The 15421-nt window shown below is 44.4% G+C and overlaps 2 protein-coding genes across 4 annotated transcripts in view; one reads left to right on the top strand and one right to left on the bottom strand.

The window, feature by feature from the left end:
- Positions 1–429: 429 nt before the first annotated feature.
- CETN2 (centrin 2) lies at positions 430–6072 on the bottom strand. Its single transcript, XM_054581796.1, has 6 exons — positions 5961–6072; positions 4225–4371; positions 3147–3305; positions 2695–2823; positions 1434–1571; positions 430–999 (listed from the first exon to the last, which is right to left on the bottom strand). The coding sequence occupies exons 1-6, from the start codon at positions 5961–5963 to the stop codon at positions 910–912; spliced, it is 666 nt and encodes a 221-aa protein (XP_054437771.1). The 5' UTR covers positions 5964–6072; the 3' UTR covers positions 430–909.
- NSDHL (NAD(P) dependent steroid dehydrogenase-like) overlaps positions 4499–15421 on the top strand; it is a 27003-nt gene continuing 16080 nt past the window's right edge. Inside the window, exons 1-3 of one of the 3 annotated variants that reach the window (XM_054581794.1) lie at positions 4499–4644; positions 6021–6131; positions 12827–12940. In XM_054581794.1, coding sequence (XP_054437769.1) covers positions 12869–12940 — 72 coding nt within the window. In that variant the 5' untranslated portion in view covers positions 4499–4644; positions 6021–6131; positions 12827–12868. Of the gene's footprint in view, positions 4645–6017; positions 6132–12826; positions 12941–15421 lie in introns of all 3 variants that reach the window. The other 2 variants (XM_054581795.1, XM_054581793.1) reach the window with 2 other exon arrangements.

The following is a 15421-nucleotide window of genomic DNA, read 5'->3' as shown; positions in this document are numbered from 1 at the left end:
ACACACAAAAAGATAAAATTCATGCCAATAACAAAGGATTATTTTGTTTTCTGCCCACTGACTGGTAAGGAGTTTGGGATCTACCAGGCTGCCTTCAACACAATGGTGGGGAACAGCAGTCCCCAACCTTTTTGGCAATGGGGACCAGTTGTGTCAGGAGACTGAGCTCAGGGGAGCTTTACTTGCTTGCCGACTTCTCACCTCCTGCTGTGGAGAGGGGGTGGCAGTGGAGACTGGAGGTGGAGGAGGGGGGCGGGGATCAGGAGGTGGATCAGGGGGTGGACCCAGTTCCTAACAGGCCACGGACCTGTAAGCAGCCCAGGGGCTGGGAACCCCTGGTTCAGAAGATTAACTCATAGTCAATTCTAAAGAACTCATCCTTAGAGAAAAAGCAGCTCAAAATAAGAAAAGTTTTATTTTTAAGACCAAACAAGTAACAAAAACACATCCAAATGCAAGTGAGAAAGTTCACTGGATTTCTTTAAAAGAGAAAGCTGCACTCGTGTGTCAATTAAAACTGGAACCATCCAAGAGATGCCCACTGCTTGTGGTAACATAGGTATAACATGTGCTTGTCTAAGAAGTCCTTCCATGGTGGCATAAATGTGGGAACGCATGACAAGAGTGAAGCGATACAAGACAGAACAGCAGGTAGGTGAAAGCTTTAAGATCCTTTACTCTAATGTGCTCTGGTTCTGCTTTGGGGAATAAAAGTAAGCAGCAGGTCACCTCACAAAGAACTCTACCATCAAAGAACACTTGCAGAAGTCTAAAATGGATTTGAGGTCGTTACTAAAGTTATACAGGGAGGTCAGTGGGGAAAAACAGTTTGTGTTCTCAAAAACCAGGTTTCACACAAAGGCAGGCACTAAATCTAGTTACGTGTGCTTGCACTAGAAGAGAATGATCTTAATAAAGGCTGGTCTTTTTCATGATGCGTAGGAACTCTTGCTCATTGACTTCTCCGTCTCCATCTCGATCAGCTTCATCAATCATTTCCTGCATGACAGTAAGGAGTCAGGTTAGATTAATGAAACTAAAATGTGACCAAACAGCAGGCTTTTATATGCTAGATGAACAGACAATTGTAGTCCACCCAAAGCAAGTGTGCTGCTTTTTATAATTGCATGGTTCCTGAAAAGTAATCTGAAATCTAAGTCATACTTTGTCACACATATCACCTGCAAGGGAGCTTGAAGGGGGATTCCTAAAGCCTAAAACTGTAAGTAAAACTGTCCATGTACGTAATTTTCTGGGAGCAGGGTACATAGGTTTATCACATTATCGAAAGACAAATTAAGTGGTCAGCAGAAGGACAAAAAAAACACTAGTTTTCCCTCAAAGTGGTGCGCCTATCAGAGACAGTGTAACTCAGAAAAGTCACCGAGGGCTCCAAGCAGGAATTCTGGGTTCCAGTGTGATGCGTTACAAACCTGCAGCTCCTCATCAGTCAGGTTCTCGCCCAACTCCTTGGCTACGCGTTTTAGATTGTTGAACGATATTGTCCCCGTTTCATCATCATCAAAGAGCTTGAAAGCTTTCAGGATTTCTTCTTTGGTATCTTTCTCAGACTAAACAAGTAGAACACAAAACACATGAGCAGGGAAACACTGCAGTTACTCATGTCCTGCAGCCCCACTACTGCCTAACCCCTCTGCCCTGCCCCTGCTGGCCTTCGTGATATAGGTCCTAGGCCACGGGGGATCAACGATCATCCAAGGGAGAAAAAGAGGACAAACTCAATGCCGTTATACAAACCCCAAGGCTAAAAAGGAACTTGATAAAGTGCTGCACTTAAAACATTTTTTCTGTACAAACCAGAAAAACTGGACTTGTTTTTAAAATATAGAAGGGGGGGGAGTTAAAATTAGGGGAAATATACTGCTTAAGCTGGTGTTAGTCCATGAAGAAAAATATAGGCATGATTAGACTGTTTCAAAGCAACAGAATTATTAGAGCAAGAACAGACCTACACCCTGGGACACACACCTGAGACGCTAATGGAGATACCTTCCCAGAGACCAGCAGAGCACAGATGAGCCGCACTAAGGAGGAGCTGGGACACCAAAGAAAGAGCAATGGGCCGATGGAAACATAGTTCCTGAGGGGGATGACACTCAGGGGAGTGAGATGGGATAACATATTATGCTCTCTCTTGACCCTCTGGACCCTTTAAAAGAGTGACACCTGAGAGACTAGAAAATGGGTGAATTAAACCTTGGAAGTGCTAAAAAGCCCATCCCCAGTGCAAACCACAACTGCTGAAGCAACGGATCCTCAGGCTAAGGCTGCCCAGAATAGTAACTGGAGAAAGAAGAATTTTAAACTTTGAAGTATAAGGAATTCATCTCGTCAAAATGCGAGACACTGTAATATCAGCGGTGTTTATATGGTGTTTATAGGTTTTATTGCTCATGGTTATCATATTGACCTATCAGTTAGAGAAAGAGACTAGCAAAACAGTGACAACAGTAGTACTTTCACTGCTTAACAAGGGGTAAAATGACTTCCTGTGACTTTGTGGCCTTGACGAAAGCCAAGTGAAACTTAAGCATCCTAATTCCCAGTCACTAACACTATCCTTTATCTGCTGAACTCCCCAGTTTGTATTGATGTTTCTTCAATGAAGACATTTTCCTATCTAGATTCAAATTTGTCCATTATGGGTAGAAAAAAAAATGCTGATTATCTTACCATTTTCTGAGTCATCACAGTCAAAAAGTCATTGAAGTTCATTTTTCCTGTTCCTTCCTTATCAATTTCACTTATCATTTTCTTAATCTCTTCTTTCTTGGGTTCAAAGCCCAGTGCCCTCATTGCCACCTACAATGAAAACAGTCTCAATCATCTCAATATGTGCATCTAAGTAGAGCAAGAGCAAAAAACGACAGCGTTGAAAGCATTAAGCCAGCATCTGAAACAATCATGTTAAAATGATTGGGAAACACTCTAACATTAAGCACATTGATCTTTGCACTCACTTTATTTAATAACACTTGGGGTAAGTTAAGCTAGGAAAACAGCACAGTGCCTTCCTCCCTTGTGACATTTTTCAGGGAGGAGAGGACAAAAGGGTGGTGACAGAGCAAGAAGAGAGGGAGGCAGAGGAAAGGGAAGGCAGCAGAGCAGGAATGTACAGGGCTTGCCTTAAGTTCCTTAACATCGATAGTTCCAGTTGCATCAGTATCGAAGAGATCAAAGGCTTGGCGGATTTCCTGTATCTGCTCCGCAGTAAGCTCTGGCTTAGGACTCATCCTTTTTCGCTGGGCAGTTGATGCCATGTTTGCCTTCTTAAAGTTAGAGGCCTTTAGATGTTTTACAAACACATAAGCACAATATTATGTAATATATTCCATGTTTTACATAAAATAAAGACAACCATATCTGTTTTTAAACTACTTTATACCAACCAATCCCAAAGCTTTGCTTAACTGGACAGATAACTAGGGTTTACTGGGAAGGACAATGAATCTTTCCATGCACCTCTGTCCCTCCCTCTTTTTTCACTAGTTTGTGGAAGCAAGGAGATTCCTTGACCTTTGGGGCATCTCGTATTGAAAATCATCCCAAGACAGCTAGTTAGCTAAGGAGCAGATAATAAGCTCTCCCTGAATTTGAGGATCCTAATTCTAGAGATGTCCTTACAACGCCCACTCGCGGTACTCCGCTTCCCTCTAAGTACTCTTTCCGATCACTTACAGATTTGGCCAAATGTTAACCAGCTGTTAAAACGTATATTCTGTCAATACCGAATAATAAAACTCAATTCCCTCGGCATTTCTGTCTGTGCCTCCCCAAGAAGCTTCAAAGCGTCTCTTGAATGGCCCTATATTTAAATTTTAAAATGCACGTTAACAAACGTCATAAACCTCCCCCAGCATTGTGCGGAAACTTTGATAGAGAGTGGCGGCCAAGAGGCCAAGGTCTGAGGAGGTTCGGGGCCTTCGGGGAACCCGAGTCTTCTTTGCCCTGGTACAGGTCGCCCAGAGGGCCTGGGGAGCCAGAGGGGCGGGTGGGAGCGGGCTGTGGGTTAAGGGGAACCAGCGGCGCATCACAGGCCCAGCAGGGTAGGGGGTGTCTCTTCTTTGCCCTTCGGAGAAAGATATCAGGGGAAGGAGGGGCGTACCAAAGCCTAGAACCGCGCAGGAAAGACAAAGTGGAAGCCGAGGCCTGTGAAGGACTCAGCCTCTGGGCAAGGGGCTCTACTGAAGGACCGGCACTCACCATCGCCATAAGACTCCGCTGCCCGTTGTTACGGCAACCGACGTACACACTAATTCGGCGCAGTTCCCATCGCCCCTCGCGCGCCGCCCCGTCCCCATTGGTGATCCGCTCGCCGCCACCACCGCCTCTCTCGCCATTGACGCAGGGCTGGAATGGGTGGAACTAACACGACAAAGGCCCCAGCCCAAGGCGGGGAGCGGCACCCCGGTGGCGGAACCCTGGCCTCATTGGGCAGGATCACGCCGCGAGTGCAGATTGGCTGAGCCGGAATCAAGCCGAGCCAGTCCGAGGGTTGTAGGAGCCTCCGTAGATCCTGGGTTCAAGGCTGGCTGCGAGAAAAACGTGGCGGCCAGCAACCCGAGCTTAGTGGGTGCCGCCTGCAGACTTGCTGAAACCGGCAAGGGGGACTTCTACGTACCGGTAAGGGTCGCTGCCTCTCCCGCTTGGAGGCTGTCTTGTGTTGGCGACTGGGCAGGAATGCAAGGGGCTGGGTGTGGCGGTCCGGGTCGGGGCTCTTTCGTCCGGCCTAAGACTGAGTTAGGGTTTGAGGGCCTCAGACGAATTAGAGAACCTTACGAGTTGGAGTGGAGACTACTCATGGGGAAACTGAGACCCAGAGAAGGGAAGCCGCATGCTGAGCATTGTCGCACACGTTCGGACGGCTGGGACTTAGAAGCTGAATCCAGCTGAGGCTTTCTTTGAAGGTGTCCCTCTGAGAGCATTCCTCCCCCCACCCCCCACCAAGTTCCAAGAGAGAATCACTTGAGTTCTCCCCTGGCGCAAAGCAGCCCAGGAAGCTAGTTGGGCGCCTGGGAACGGACTTTGAAGGGAATGAAAGAGATATGAGCTAGCAAGAGAGGGAGAGGTCATCACAATACTCTCTTTTTGACACCCAAACACTCAAAGGCAGATAGGGTGGGCATTCCAGGCCTAGACACCCTCATAAATAAAGCTGCAGAAGAGTTTTGGAAGTGTCAGGCGTGCTCCGAGAATGATAAGGGGGCGTATGCAAAGGTTTGGGCTGAAACGGAGCTGCAGCAGTGGCACTAGAAGGCCAGTTTCCGCCTTCCTCAACCAGCCCCGTGTTAAGAGCTCTACGTGGCTCTCAGCCCATACCTGCTTCCCCTCTGGACATTAAAGCCGTATTTAGGGAGACAGGGGTCGGAGCAGAAGTTTCTCAGGCTGAGAAGGGCCTGAGGTTTATTTGCATTCCTTAAACGAAAGTGTTCCCCGAATTTCTGCCCTTCGCCCTCTTCCCCTTTGAGCATGAACCAGGTCCAGACCTTTTGGTCATACATTTTTTTTTTCTGTCTCCTCCGCATTAACCAGCCTCCAAGTTCTATCAGTTCTCCCCCGTAAGTGCCATTTCCTTTATTCCTTTCCACCTCAGCTGCTCCACTCCCAATGTGAGCCTTCATCATCAGCCTCCCAAATAGTCCAAGTCTAAGCTCTCACCTTGGTCTGCAAGGCCTGGCATGACATGCCCTCTCTTCTCCCTGGCCCGTCCAGCCCTGGGACACTGGCTTCCTTGCTGGGCCTCAAAAGCACAGGCACATTCCTACCTTAGAACCTTTGCTGCAGCTGTTCTTCCTGCCTCCATGGTCCACTTCTGCCTCCCGATCTTTACATTATTGTTTACCTTCTCAATGAGCCACCCTAAGTACCCTGTTTAGCACTACAGCTCCCAGCACACCCAAACCCCACACCCCGCTCTACTTTTTTCCCATAGTACTTACCATTTTCTAACCTATGGTATATTTCACTTGTTTATTTTGTTCTTATTGCCCATCCAGCAGAAGGTTAGTTCTCTGAGGGTAGAAGTCTGCTTTGTTCACTGCTCGCACTCCAGTACCTGCAACAGTAAGGGACATATACGAGGTGCTCAGTAAATCGTGGTTGAACGACTGGTGAGTAATCCTCCTATTTCCTGCTCCTTACCTATTTAGTCCACCCTATTCTACCAGGTTAATTCTCCCAGTGAACAGCTCTGGCCACATCGCCCCCATGCTTTTAAACATTCAGTGGTTCCCATGACTACAGAGTAAAGTCCAGACTCAGCCTGGCATCTGAGCCTCCTGCCCAGTTTTGCCCCTGCTAGTCTTTTTTACTTCATGTCCCTCCACACCTGACTTCCCAGTCAGTGTGTAGGTGACAACAGGGCAGGGCAGAAGCAACAGCTACAAGTTCTGCCTTGATCGCATACCAGCTGTGTGACTTGGGGCAAGTCACTTGACCTCTCTGATCCTCAGTTTCTCATCTGTTGAATGAGACCAGTACAGTCTCCCTAACTGGATGCTTTTTGGATCTTATTGGTATAATATACTCATATGTAAAAGGGTCTGACATTTAGCAGGTTTTTAGGTGATACTAGTTTTTTTCTCTGATTTGCTCTTGTCATTCCACCTACCTAGCACGCCCAGAACCTTAGACTTGGCTAAAATCTCTTCTCCACACTGCAGCCAGAGTGCTCTTTCTGATCTGATCATTCACCCCTGCTTACAACATCTGGGGGCTCCCCATCTCCTCCTAGGGTAACTCTTTAGCTTGATAAACAGGCTATGCATGTTCTCAACTTTGCTCCCAATCTTGCTTCACATTCACCGTGACACAACTTATCATAGTTGCCAGAACATACTGGCTCTGTAACATTACTTCATCATTGTCACCCTGAGCCCTGGAATGTCTTTTAGGACACACACCCTCTCCACTTGACTCACTCCTCCAGGGCCTTGAGAGCTCAGCTCAGGGATTGCCTTCTAGGCTAGGCTCCCTGCTCTGGGTTTACCCTCAGCAGAGCTCAAAGGCACTTCTGCAATGCTCTCCTCAGTCTGTCCACGCTAGGTGGTGGGCTCCTTGTCCTGCACAGGTTCTGCTTGGCAGCAGCCAGCATGTGGTGCCTTGTGAATGAGGGAATGTAGGAATGAGTGAGCCAACACCCCTGGGTGCTCTTTTACAAGCCGCAGTGCCCCTTTTACACTTGGGGCTTATTTGGGCCCCGCAGCAGCTCTGAGGTCAGCAGGGAGATTGCTGCCCTACAGACGAGGTCTTTTAGACCAGCTGCAGCAGCACAGTTCAACCTGGACTCCATTCCAGGGTCTTTGCTGGTCCTCCAGGGGCTCACAGCCTAGTGGGCCAAGATAGATATGGGGACGGGGTATAAACCAGTGTGCAAAGGGACAGAATGGAAGCAGACACAGGTGCTAAGGAAGCAGCTAACCTTTCTTGGGAAGGAAGAAGGGGTTTCACAGAGCTGACATTTGAGCTCAGCCTTGAAGGATGAGGAGGAACTCACCATTGAGCAGAGAGGGAACAGCAGACACTAAAGCTCACAGGCATGCTGATGGGTTTCTCAGTGGCCACCACAGATTCAAAGCCAGGGCCTTTCTGTGTCCTAGAAGTAAATAGATAAGCAGAGAGACAAATGACTGACAGAAGCATACAGATACCTCAGGTCTGTGAAAGAACAAGGAGGCACTCATCTTTATCTGGTTTGACATGGACAGACTATCCCTTCCTTTTCTCTCCAGGACTCAGTAGTGTGGAACTTTCCCCAGCAAGGAGAAAACGAGGTTCATCCACCCCCGCCTCTTTATTGAGTCCTATCAGCAGCCCTCCTCCTCTTGTCCAGAAGTTGAACATGGCACTTGTATTTCACCAGTAGCAGGTGGCTCTCTTCCCCTAGATTCTTTTCAGCCTAAGACTTTGTCCCAGTGTGCATACACGGCATATGTACTGGTTTTTAGTGGATTCAAAGACATACTATTTTAAAGGAGAAAAGCTTCAGGCGTCTGATTAGTGAACCGTAACAGTCACAACCCCTTGAATGTTGCTCTTTGGGATCTTATTTTCCCATTCAGAGCTGTTCTTCTGAGTGAATGTGTGGTTAAAAAGAATTGAAAATTTCCTGTTTTAACCATTTTCAAGTGTACAGTTCAGAGGCATTAAGTATTGGGTTGGCCAAAAAGTCTGTTTAGTTTTTTCCATAAAATAAAAGACACACTTTTCATTTTTACCAATAACTTTATTGATTTGGATATTTGGGGTATATCAGCTATCTCCCAGGTGGTTTACTGTTGAGTTCTCAGTTAATGTCTTGATTTGATTGCTGTCAACTTCAACTGGGCTGCCTGACTGTGGAGCATCATCCAGTGAGAAATCTCTAGCACAAAACTTTGCAAACCACTTTTGACACATTCACTCAGTCACAGCACCTCCTCCATACACTGCACAAATCTTTCTTTGTGTGTTTCAGTTGTGTTTTTACCTTCCTTGAAATAGTAAAGCATAATATGCTGAAAATGTGACTTATTTTCTTCCATCTTCAATATTAAAATGGCTACACAGAAACTCACCAATTTTGATTAAGTTTTCTTAATGCATGCTGATATGACAGCTGTCACAATACAATCTAACAAAATTGTTTTGAATGGAGTTAAAGACAACTAAGTGCAACTGGAGCCATCTTATAGAAAAAACGAAATTAACTTTTTGGCCAACCCAGTAGATTCAAATTGTTGTGCAACCACCAACACCATCTCTCTCCCAAAACTCTTTTCAACTTGTAGAACTGAAACTATACCAACTAAAGGGTCACTTCCAGATTCTCTTCTCCCCCAGGCCCCAGCACCCAACATTCTACTTTCTGTGTCTATGAATTTGACTACTCTGGAGACCTCATAGAAGTAGAGTCATACAGTATTTGTCCTTTTGTGTCTGGCTTGTTCACTTAGCTTAATGGCCCCAAGGTTCTCATTGCACTTAACATAATGTCATCAAGATTCACCCATGTTGTAACATGCATCAGAATTTTCAGAATTTCTCCTTTTTAAAAAAATCCTCACTCAAGTATATGTTTATTGATGATTTTAGAGAGAGAAGGTGAGGAGAGAGGAAGAGGTAGATCGATAAATGCATACATACATCAATGTAAGAGAGCAAAACATTGATCAGTCGCCTCTAATATTCACCCCAAGCAGGGATTAAACCTGCAACCTAGGTATGTGCCCTGACCAAGAATCCAACCCGCAACCTTTTGGTGTATGGGATGATGCTGCAACTGGGGCACCCAGCCAGGGCAGAATTTCTCCTTTTTTAAATTTTTGTTTTATTTTATTGTGGTAAGAACAATGAACATGAAGTCTACCCTCTTAACAAATACATAAGCATACAATACAATATTGTTGGGTATAGGTACAATGTTGTGCAGCACATCTCTAGAGTATATTCATCTTGCTTAACTGAAACTTTCTGCCCATTGTTTAATGAACTCCCTATTTCCTCCTCCCCCAGCTCCTGGTAACCAGTGTCCCACTCTTTGATTCTATGAATTTGACTATTTTAGATACATCATATAAGTAAAATCATATTTTGATTTTAATCATCTTTCTGTGTACTTGTCTTTATGTGACTGGCTTATTTCACTTAGCGTAATGTCCCCAAAGTTCACCCATGCTGTCACATTGTAGAACTGCCTTCTTTAAGGCTGAATAGTGTACCATTGTATGTGTATACCACATTTTCTTCATTTCATCTCTTTATCTGTTGATGATATTTAGGTTCTTTCCATCTTGGCTTGTGAATAATGCTGCAATAAGTGCTCATATCTCTTTGAGATCCTGATTTTAGTTCTTTTGAGTATATACACAAAAGTGAAATTGCTGGATCATATGATAATTCTATTTTTAACTTTTTAAGGAACCTCCATACTCTTTTCCATAGCAGCTGCACCATTTTACATTCCCACCAGCAGTGCACGAGGGTTCCAGTTTTTTCACATTGTCACCAACACTTGTTATTTTTTGTTGGTTTTTTTTTTTTAAATAATAGCCATCCCAATGGGTGTGAGGTAGTATCTCACTGTGGTTTTGATTGGCATTTACCTAATGATTAGTGATGTTGAGCATCTTCTCATGTGCTTATCAGCAGTCTGTAAAGTCTGTCTTTTTTGGAGAAACGTCTGTTCAATCGGAGCTGTTCTCAGTGTTCATTTTAACCTGAGTGTATTATCACATGGGGGATAGGTTGGGTGGGTTGCCAGTGAAATCTGACTCATTCCCCAGGATAGTCATGGGTACCACATCCCCTAGAGACAACTATATTATCACCAAAATTCTTACCTGGCTCATACTATTTACAGACTTTAAAATATTTGTATATAATTTGATACAACATAGATCTGGCTTTGTTTTTGTTTTCACAAGAGGCTGGTTTGCTGAGGATTGTATGAGCCCTGTTTGAATGGTATGAATACAGAATGAGTTTCTTCTTTCACCTCCCAGATCCTCCCTTAGAGATGGAGGGGGGACAGGCCTTAAGGCTTCTTGCTTTTCTAGTAGGGCAGGTGCGCTACGGAATTAGCAGCTGTGCTATTTGAATTTCAGGACTGTGGAGAGTATTTGTGTTGACTTCCTGGGGCTGCTGCAACAAATGACCACACACTGGGGTGCTTAAAAACAACAGACATGTCCTCTCCCCCAGTCCTGGAGGCCTGACATTTAGGAGTGAGCTGGGCCAGGCTCTCTCTGGAGGCTCTAGGGGAGGGCTCTTCCTGCCTCTTCCAGCTTCTGGTGGCCCCAGGCATTCCTTGGCTTAGACTGCATTACTGCAAATGCTATCTATCATGTCACTTCCTGATGCTTCCCTGAGTATCTGGAGAAATTCAGTAAGAAGCCAACAGTGGGTATTTGTGAGTTTAGCACCAACAGAAACATGACAAACCTGTTTGCCCCCTTGAAACTCTTGCATCTTAGTTAAGTGTCTGCTTGTATGTGGTGGGAAGCTGAAGGGGGTCTTTATGGGCGTGTACACACTCCATGTGCTCATGAGTCCAATGGATATGTAAATGCCTGCTTTGTGCCAGGCACTGGGCTTTGTGCTGGGACACTGAAGTGAGCAAGACAGAACTCCTAGCACATGCTGCTAGGCCTTGCTGCAAGAGGCTAAATGCTCATTCTCCAGCTGATAATGCGTTAAGTCAAATGAGTCAAAGCTCACCAGTCACATCTGTTTAGGGTGGACAGATGACAGGGCCCCCTACCAATGCAAAGAGGGTTATGGGATAAAGAGAGAGATGGGATAGGCATGGAACTACAGGTCAACTTACACATTCTGAAAAGATCTATAAAAAGTGAAGTTTTGCCCTGGCTGGTGTGGCTTAGTGGATTGAGCACCAGCCTGCTAACCAAAGAGTTATGGTTCAATTCCCAGTCAGGACCCATGCCGGGGTTGTGGGCCAGGTCCCCAGTAGGGGGCGCATGAGAGGCAACCACACATTGATGTTTCTCTCCCTCTCTTTCTCCCTTCCCCTCTGTCTAAAAATAAATAAATAAGATTTTTTTTTTAAAGTGAAGTTTTGAAATACATTTTCCTGATAACTTTCCTATATTGTCCTCATAACTTTCAGAAATAAAGGGTCCGGCTGAAGTTTCACCTGCTTGAGTGTGGTTGGTAGGGTAATAATATAGGGTATAATAATTTATAGTTTTAATTTGAACATTTCACCTAAAATGTCATATGGTGTGCTTGAGTGCGATATTGTTATGTTACAGAATTACGTGCTTATGATTTTGTAATAGAAGATTTTATAATAAAAAGGGGCATTATTTGTGCTGGACCCTGTATATTTCCCCAAGCTGACCCCATCAGACATTGAGGATCCCAACATCTGTTTCAAGGCCATTTAGCCACCCACAAAATCAGTTCCTACAGCGACATTTGACCATGACTCTGTGTGTGAGTGTGTGTGTGTGTGCGCGCGTGCGCGCATGTAACTCGAGGTGTGTAGTTGGATGAGAGCAATCATGCTATTTGAGACCCCAATGCTGTGCTGGCTGCCTGCCTGCCACCTCCTCACGAAAGAGTGTTCTCTGAATCTAGCCTTCTGTGAGCAGTTACTGTTTTCCTTGTCATGGATTTCGCTGTCTCTAGATGTTCGGGGATCCATGATAAACTATTCTGTTTAGTATCACTGTGGGACTTTGTCAGCTGGTATGCTTCACTACTTTCTCCCAAGATTTCTGATGATCCCAGACTCTCTTGAGTTCTTCCACACTTAGTCAGGATGGCTTTAATTTCACCAAAAAGGAAAGGTCCATCTCCTGTTACACTCTTCCCTCTCCAGCATCCCAGGCCCTGGCATCTCAGCGATGAGCACCTAGTCCATTTTATTAACGCGGAAACTGAGCTGCAGTAAAAAAGCATGACTTGAGCAGATTTACAGTCTGTGAGCAGGCCAGGGCTCCCTAGGTCTGTGTGTTTTCCCACTGCACTGCCACAGTCTACTGATCAACGCAAGAGAGATAGTGACTGAAGTACGTGAGTGCCACGGGAAAGGCTACAATGCCAAAGATGTTCTTTTTGTTGTAATGGATGAATGAGGTTACTTAACCGGCCTCCCATTCTGCCTCTAGTCCGAGTACACAGTGAGTTGTGGGCCCAGTTATGACCTTCTCTAAGAGAGCGACCTCCGTCCCAGGAATGGTAGCTGAGGGCCCCAGCCAACAGCTACGTTAAAGTTCAGCTCTTCCTGAGAACTTGACGGGGGATGGCATCCACACAAAATACTAACAGCTAAAACATGTTTATGTTTAAATATGTCTTTAAGAAAAGAAGGATTGAAGCAAACAGGACCACATTTGGAGCTGAAATGGAGCAAGCAGTTGGCGAGCCAATGAGAGAACAGGTCACAGGGACACATTTGACAGAAGGCATTCCAAAAGTGAGTACTGACACAAAAAAGTTAAGCCAAAAGCAGAGAAGGGGAAAGTCGAGCACATACATACCAGCAAGCTATTGATAGTTAGCTGTGGGTTAAACATTATATTTGGTACATTTATTAAATAATTAACGTTGAATATTGTTTTTCTATATGAGATAGATATCTTTATTTAAGGTATCAGTTACTACTTGGTAACAATGTCAGGACATAGCCCATTTCTGTGATCATGCTTCTGTGGTTCGGGTGGGGCCCAGCTGGGGGAATCCATGGTCAGTCTCTACTAGGCTCACTCCCAAAGCTGCAGCCATGGGGACCCCCCTGAGTTGTATGTTCCAGGTGTCCTCACAGACCTGGCAGTAACTGCCGGCTGTCAGCTGGGTGCCTTAGTTTGCCTCCACAGGGCCCAAGCATGCTAGACTGGGCTTCTGAGTGGAATGGCTGAAGCCTTCCCCAGGGGCAACAGGGGCAGTAGCAAAGCCTCCTGGAGATTTTTCAATTCACTTTTAATGAATGATAATGCTTCAGAAATGTAATCATGGCAAGGTAAAAGGTGTTTATATCAAATTTTAATAAAGGAGAACTTCCCAGGAGGGTCCCATGGGGTACTGCATCATCCTGGTTTGGATGTAGAGCTCAGAGTAAAGCCTGCTTTGTGCCCCTGTAGTTGAAGGTGAATCTCAGATTCTAGTGTTCAGACCACTAGAGCCATTTGCCAGCTACAGTTCCTTATATGTATAAATTTGGATTTTACTGATAAGATTTCCAGCATCCAAAAAAAAGTCTAGATTCCAGTGGTGGTATCAAATGTTCTTTCTCATTGATTAATTTTATAGTATGTAAAAGCTATAGATTTAAACTACTAAAATCAAAAGAACACTTTCATCTTATATATACATTCTGTGTGAGACCTCTCAAAAAAAAAAAAAAAAGGAAAACAAGTGTTTGGAAGAAACCCAGTGGCCTAGACCACTCTCTTATCTCAAGACCACACTGCTATAAAAAATAGGTCATCTAGATGGCTTTCTTTCCTATACTTAAAACCCTCTCTGGAACAAGAGTTTGGTTTTTGAAAAAGAAATTGGAAAGCCTAAGTCACTTTTGTGATCCAGAACAAGATAACATAACTTTAGGATAGGAATATCTTCTGAAATGTGAAAGAAATTTACACTTAAATAGTTGGGAGCAGTAGATAGATGGATATAGCTATATAGATGGGTAGCTAGATACAGTAAAAATTGGTCACTTTTTTAGAATTATTTCCAATTACAGCTGACATACAATATTCTCTTGGTTATGGTTATACAATATGCTGATTGGACATCGATATGAATTGTGGGGTGGTTGCCCCCGTAAGGGTAGTGGCCATCGGGCACCATGCGTAGTTACTGCAATGTTGTTGACTATGCATGTATTCATTTTGTTGTGCCCAGCATTATCTATAATAGCCAAGATGTGGAAGCAAACTAAGTGTCCATCAATAGATGAATGGATGAAGAAGATGTGGTACATGTATAAAATTGGTCATTTCTTGATTTGCCTTATTACATTTAGTCTGTCTTTTTGTAAATTTAACAGATATATACCTGGATTTGCTTGTTTTTCAAGAATGTTTGAGAACATAAATGACAGTGAATCAGAAAACAAAGTTTCTAAGACAGATGATTTTATAACTCCCCTCAGTAACCCGTTCTTGAGTTTCATTACCTGTTTTCAGTCTGGAGTTTTATTCTTACTTGCTAATACATATTCCTTACCCATTGTGTCCACTTTCCCTGCATTGTCTTTCATGACCCTGAAAATTGGTTATTTCACATGAACTGTAACCACATAGCATTATTGTTGGGATTAAAGACATTAGCCCTTCTTTAGGCCCAGGCTGGCTTTGTGGAAACAGAAAAATCAGTTTGGGAAGCAGGGAGGCTGGGAGTTACTTGGGAAAAAACACTGAATTTGCCTATACAACTAACTTGGGGAGAGGGGATGAGAAGGGATGGCCGTAAACAGAACTGAATGGGATTTGTGTGTTTAATTTGCGTACATCCTGGAGATATCTTCGAAATTTCAGTCAAGGTACAAATTATGGAGCATGATGTGATTACATGTATATGGGAGTAATGAAAACAGTGTAGACAAGAATGGGTTGAAAAGATCATTTGGTGGGAGTGGCATAGTGAGGTCTGGATAAATGATGCTAAAGCTCCAGAGCCATATCCAGATGTCCAGTGGACTCCAGTAAAAATGTCATTCCAGGTGGGACACCAGGGTGGCAGGAGTAAATCTGTAGAAGGGGCCCTGGCACCCCTCGAGTCTCCTGCATATCTCAGTTATATAGGTATGTAAGGAGTAAGCGGGGAAGGGAGGGAGTGAGTGAGTTTGTTTTTAATCAGAAACAGAATTTCTTTAACATATTTAGTTTCTAGACCTCCCAATTTTGGTTGACTGTAGGTGAACTTACAAAAAAATGGGTGTTTGTCTTTTTAA

The sequence above is a fragment of the Pteronotus mesoamericanus genome, unplaced genomic scaffold, assembly GCF_021234165.1.
Source record: "Pteronotus mesoamericanus isolate MK-2021 breed Mesoamerican mustached bat unplaced genomic scaffold, CSHL_Meso_final contig_66, whole genome shotgun sequence".
NCBI classification, from domain to species: domain Eukaryota; kingdom Metazoa; phylum Chordata; class Mammalia; order Chiroptera; family Mormoopidae; genus Pteronotus; species Pteronotus mesoamericanus.
The sequence above is the reverse complement of the archived record's forward strand: the minus strand, read 5'-3'. Positions and strand labels throughout refer to the sequence as shown.

Excerpts from the sequence above, each read along its gene's own strand:
- CETN2 (XM_054581796.1), bottom strand. Across the intron at positions 2,824-3,146 it reads TCGATGTTAAGGAACTTAAG|GTGGCAATGAGGGCACTGGG; the intron begins GCAAGCCCTGTA and ends TTTTCATTGTAG. Across the intron at positions 1,000-1,433 it reads TGACTGATGAGGAGCTGCAG|GAAATGATTGATGAAGCTGA; the intron begins GTTTGTAACGCA and ends ACTGTCATGCAG.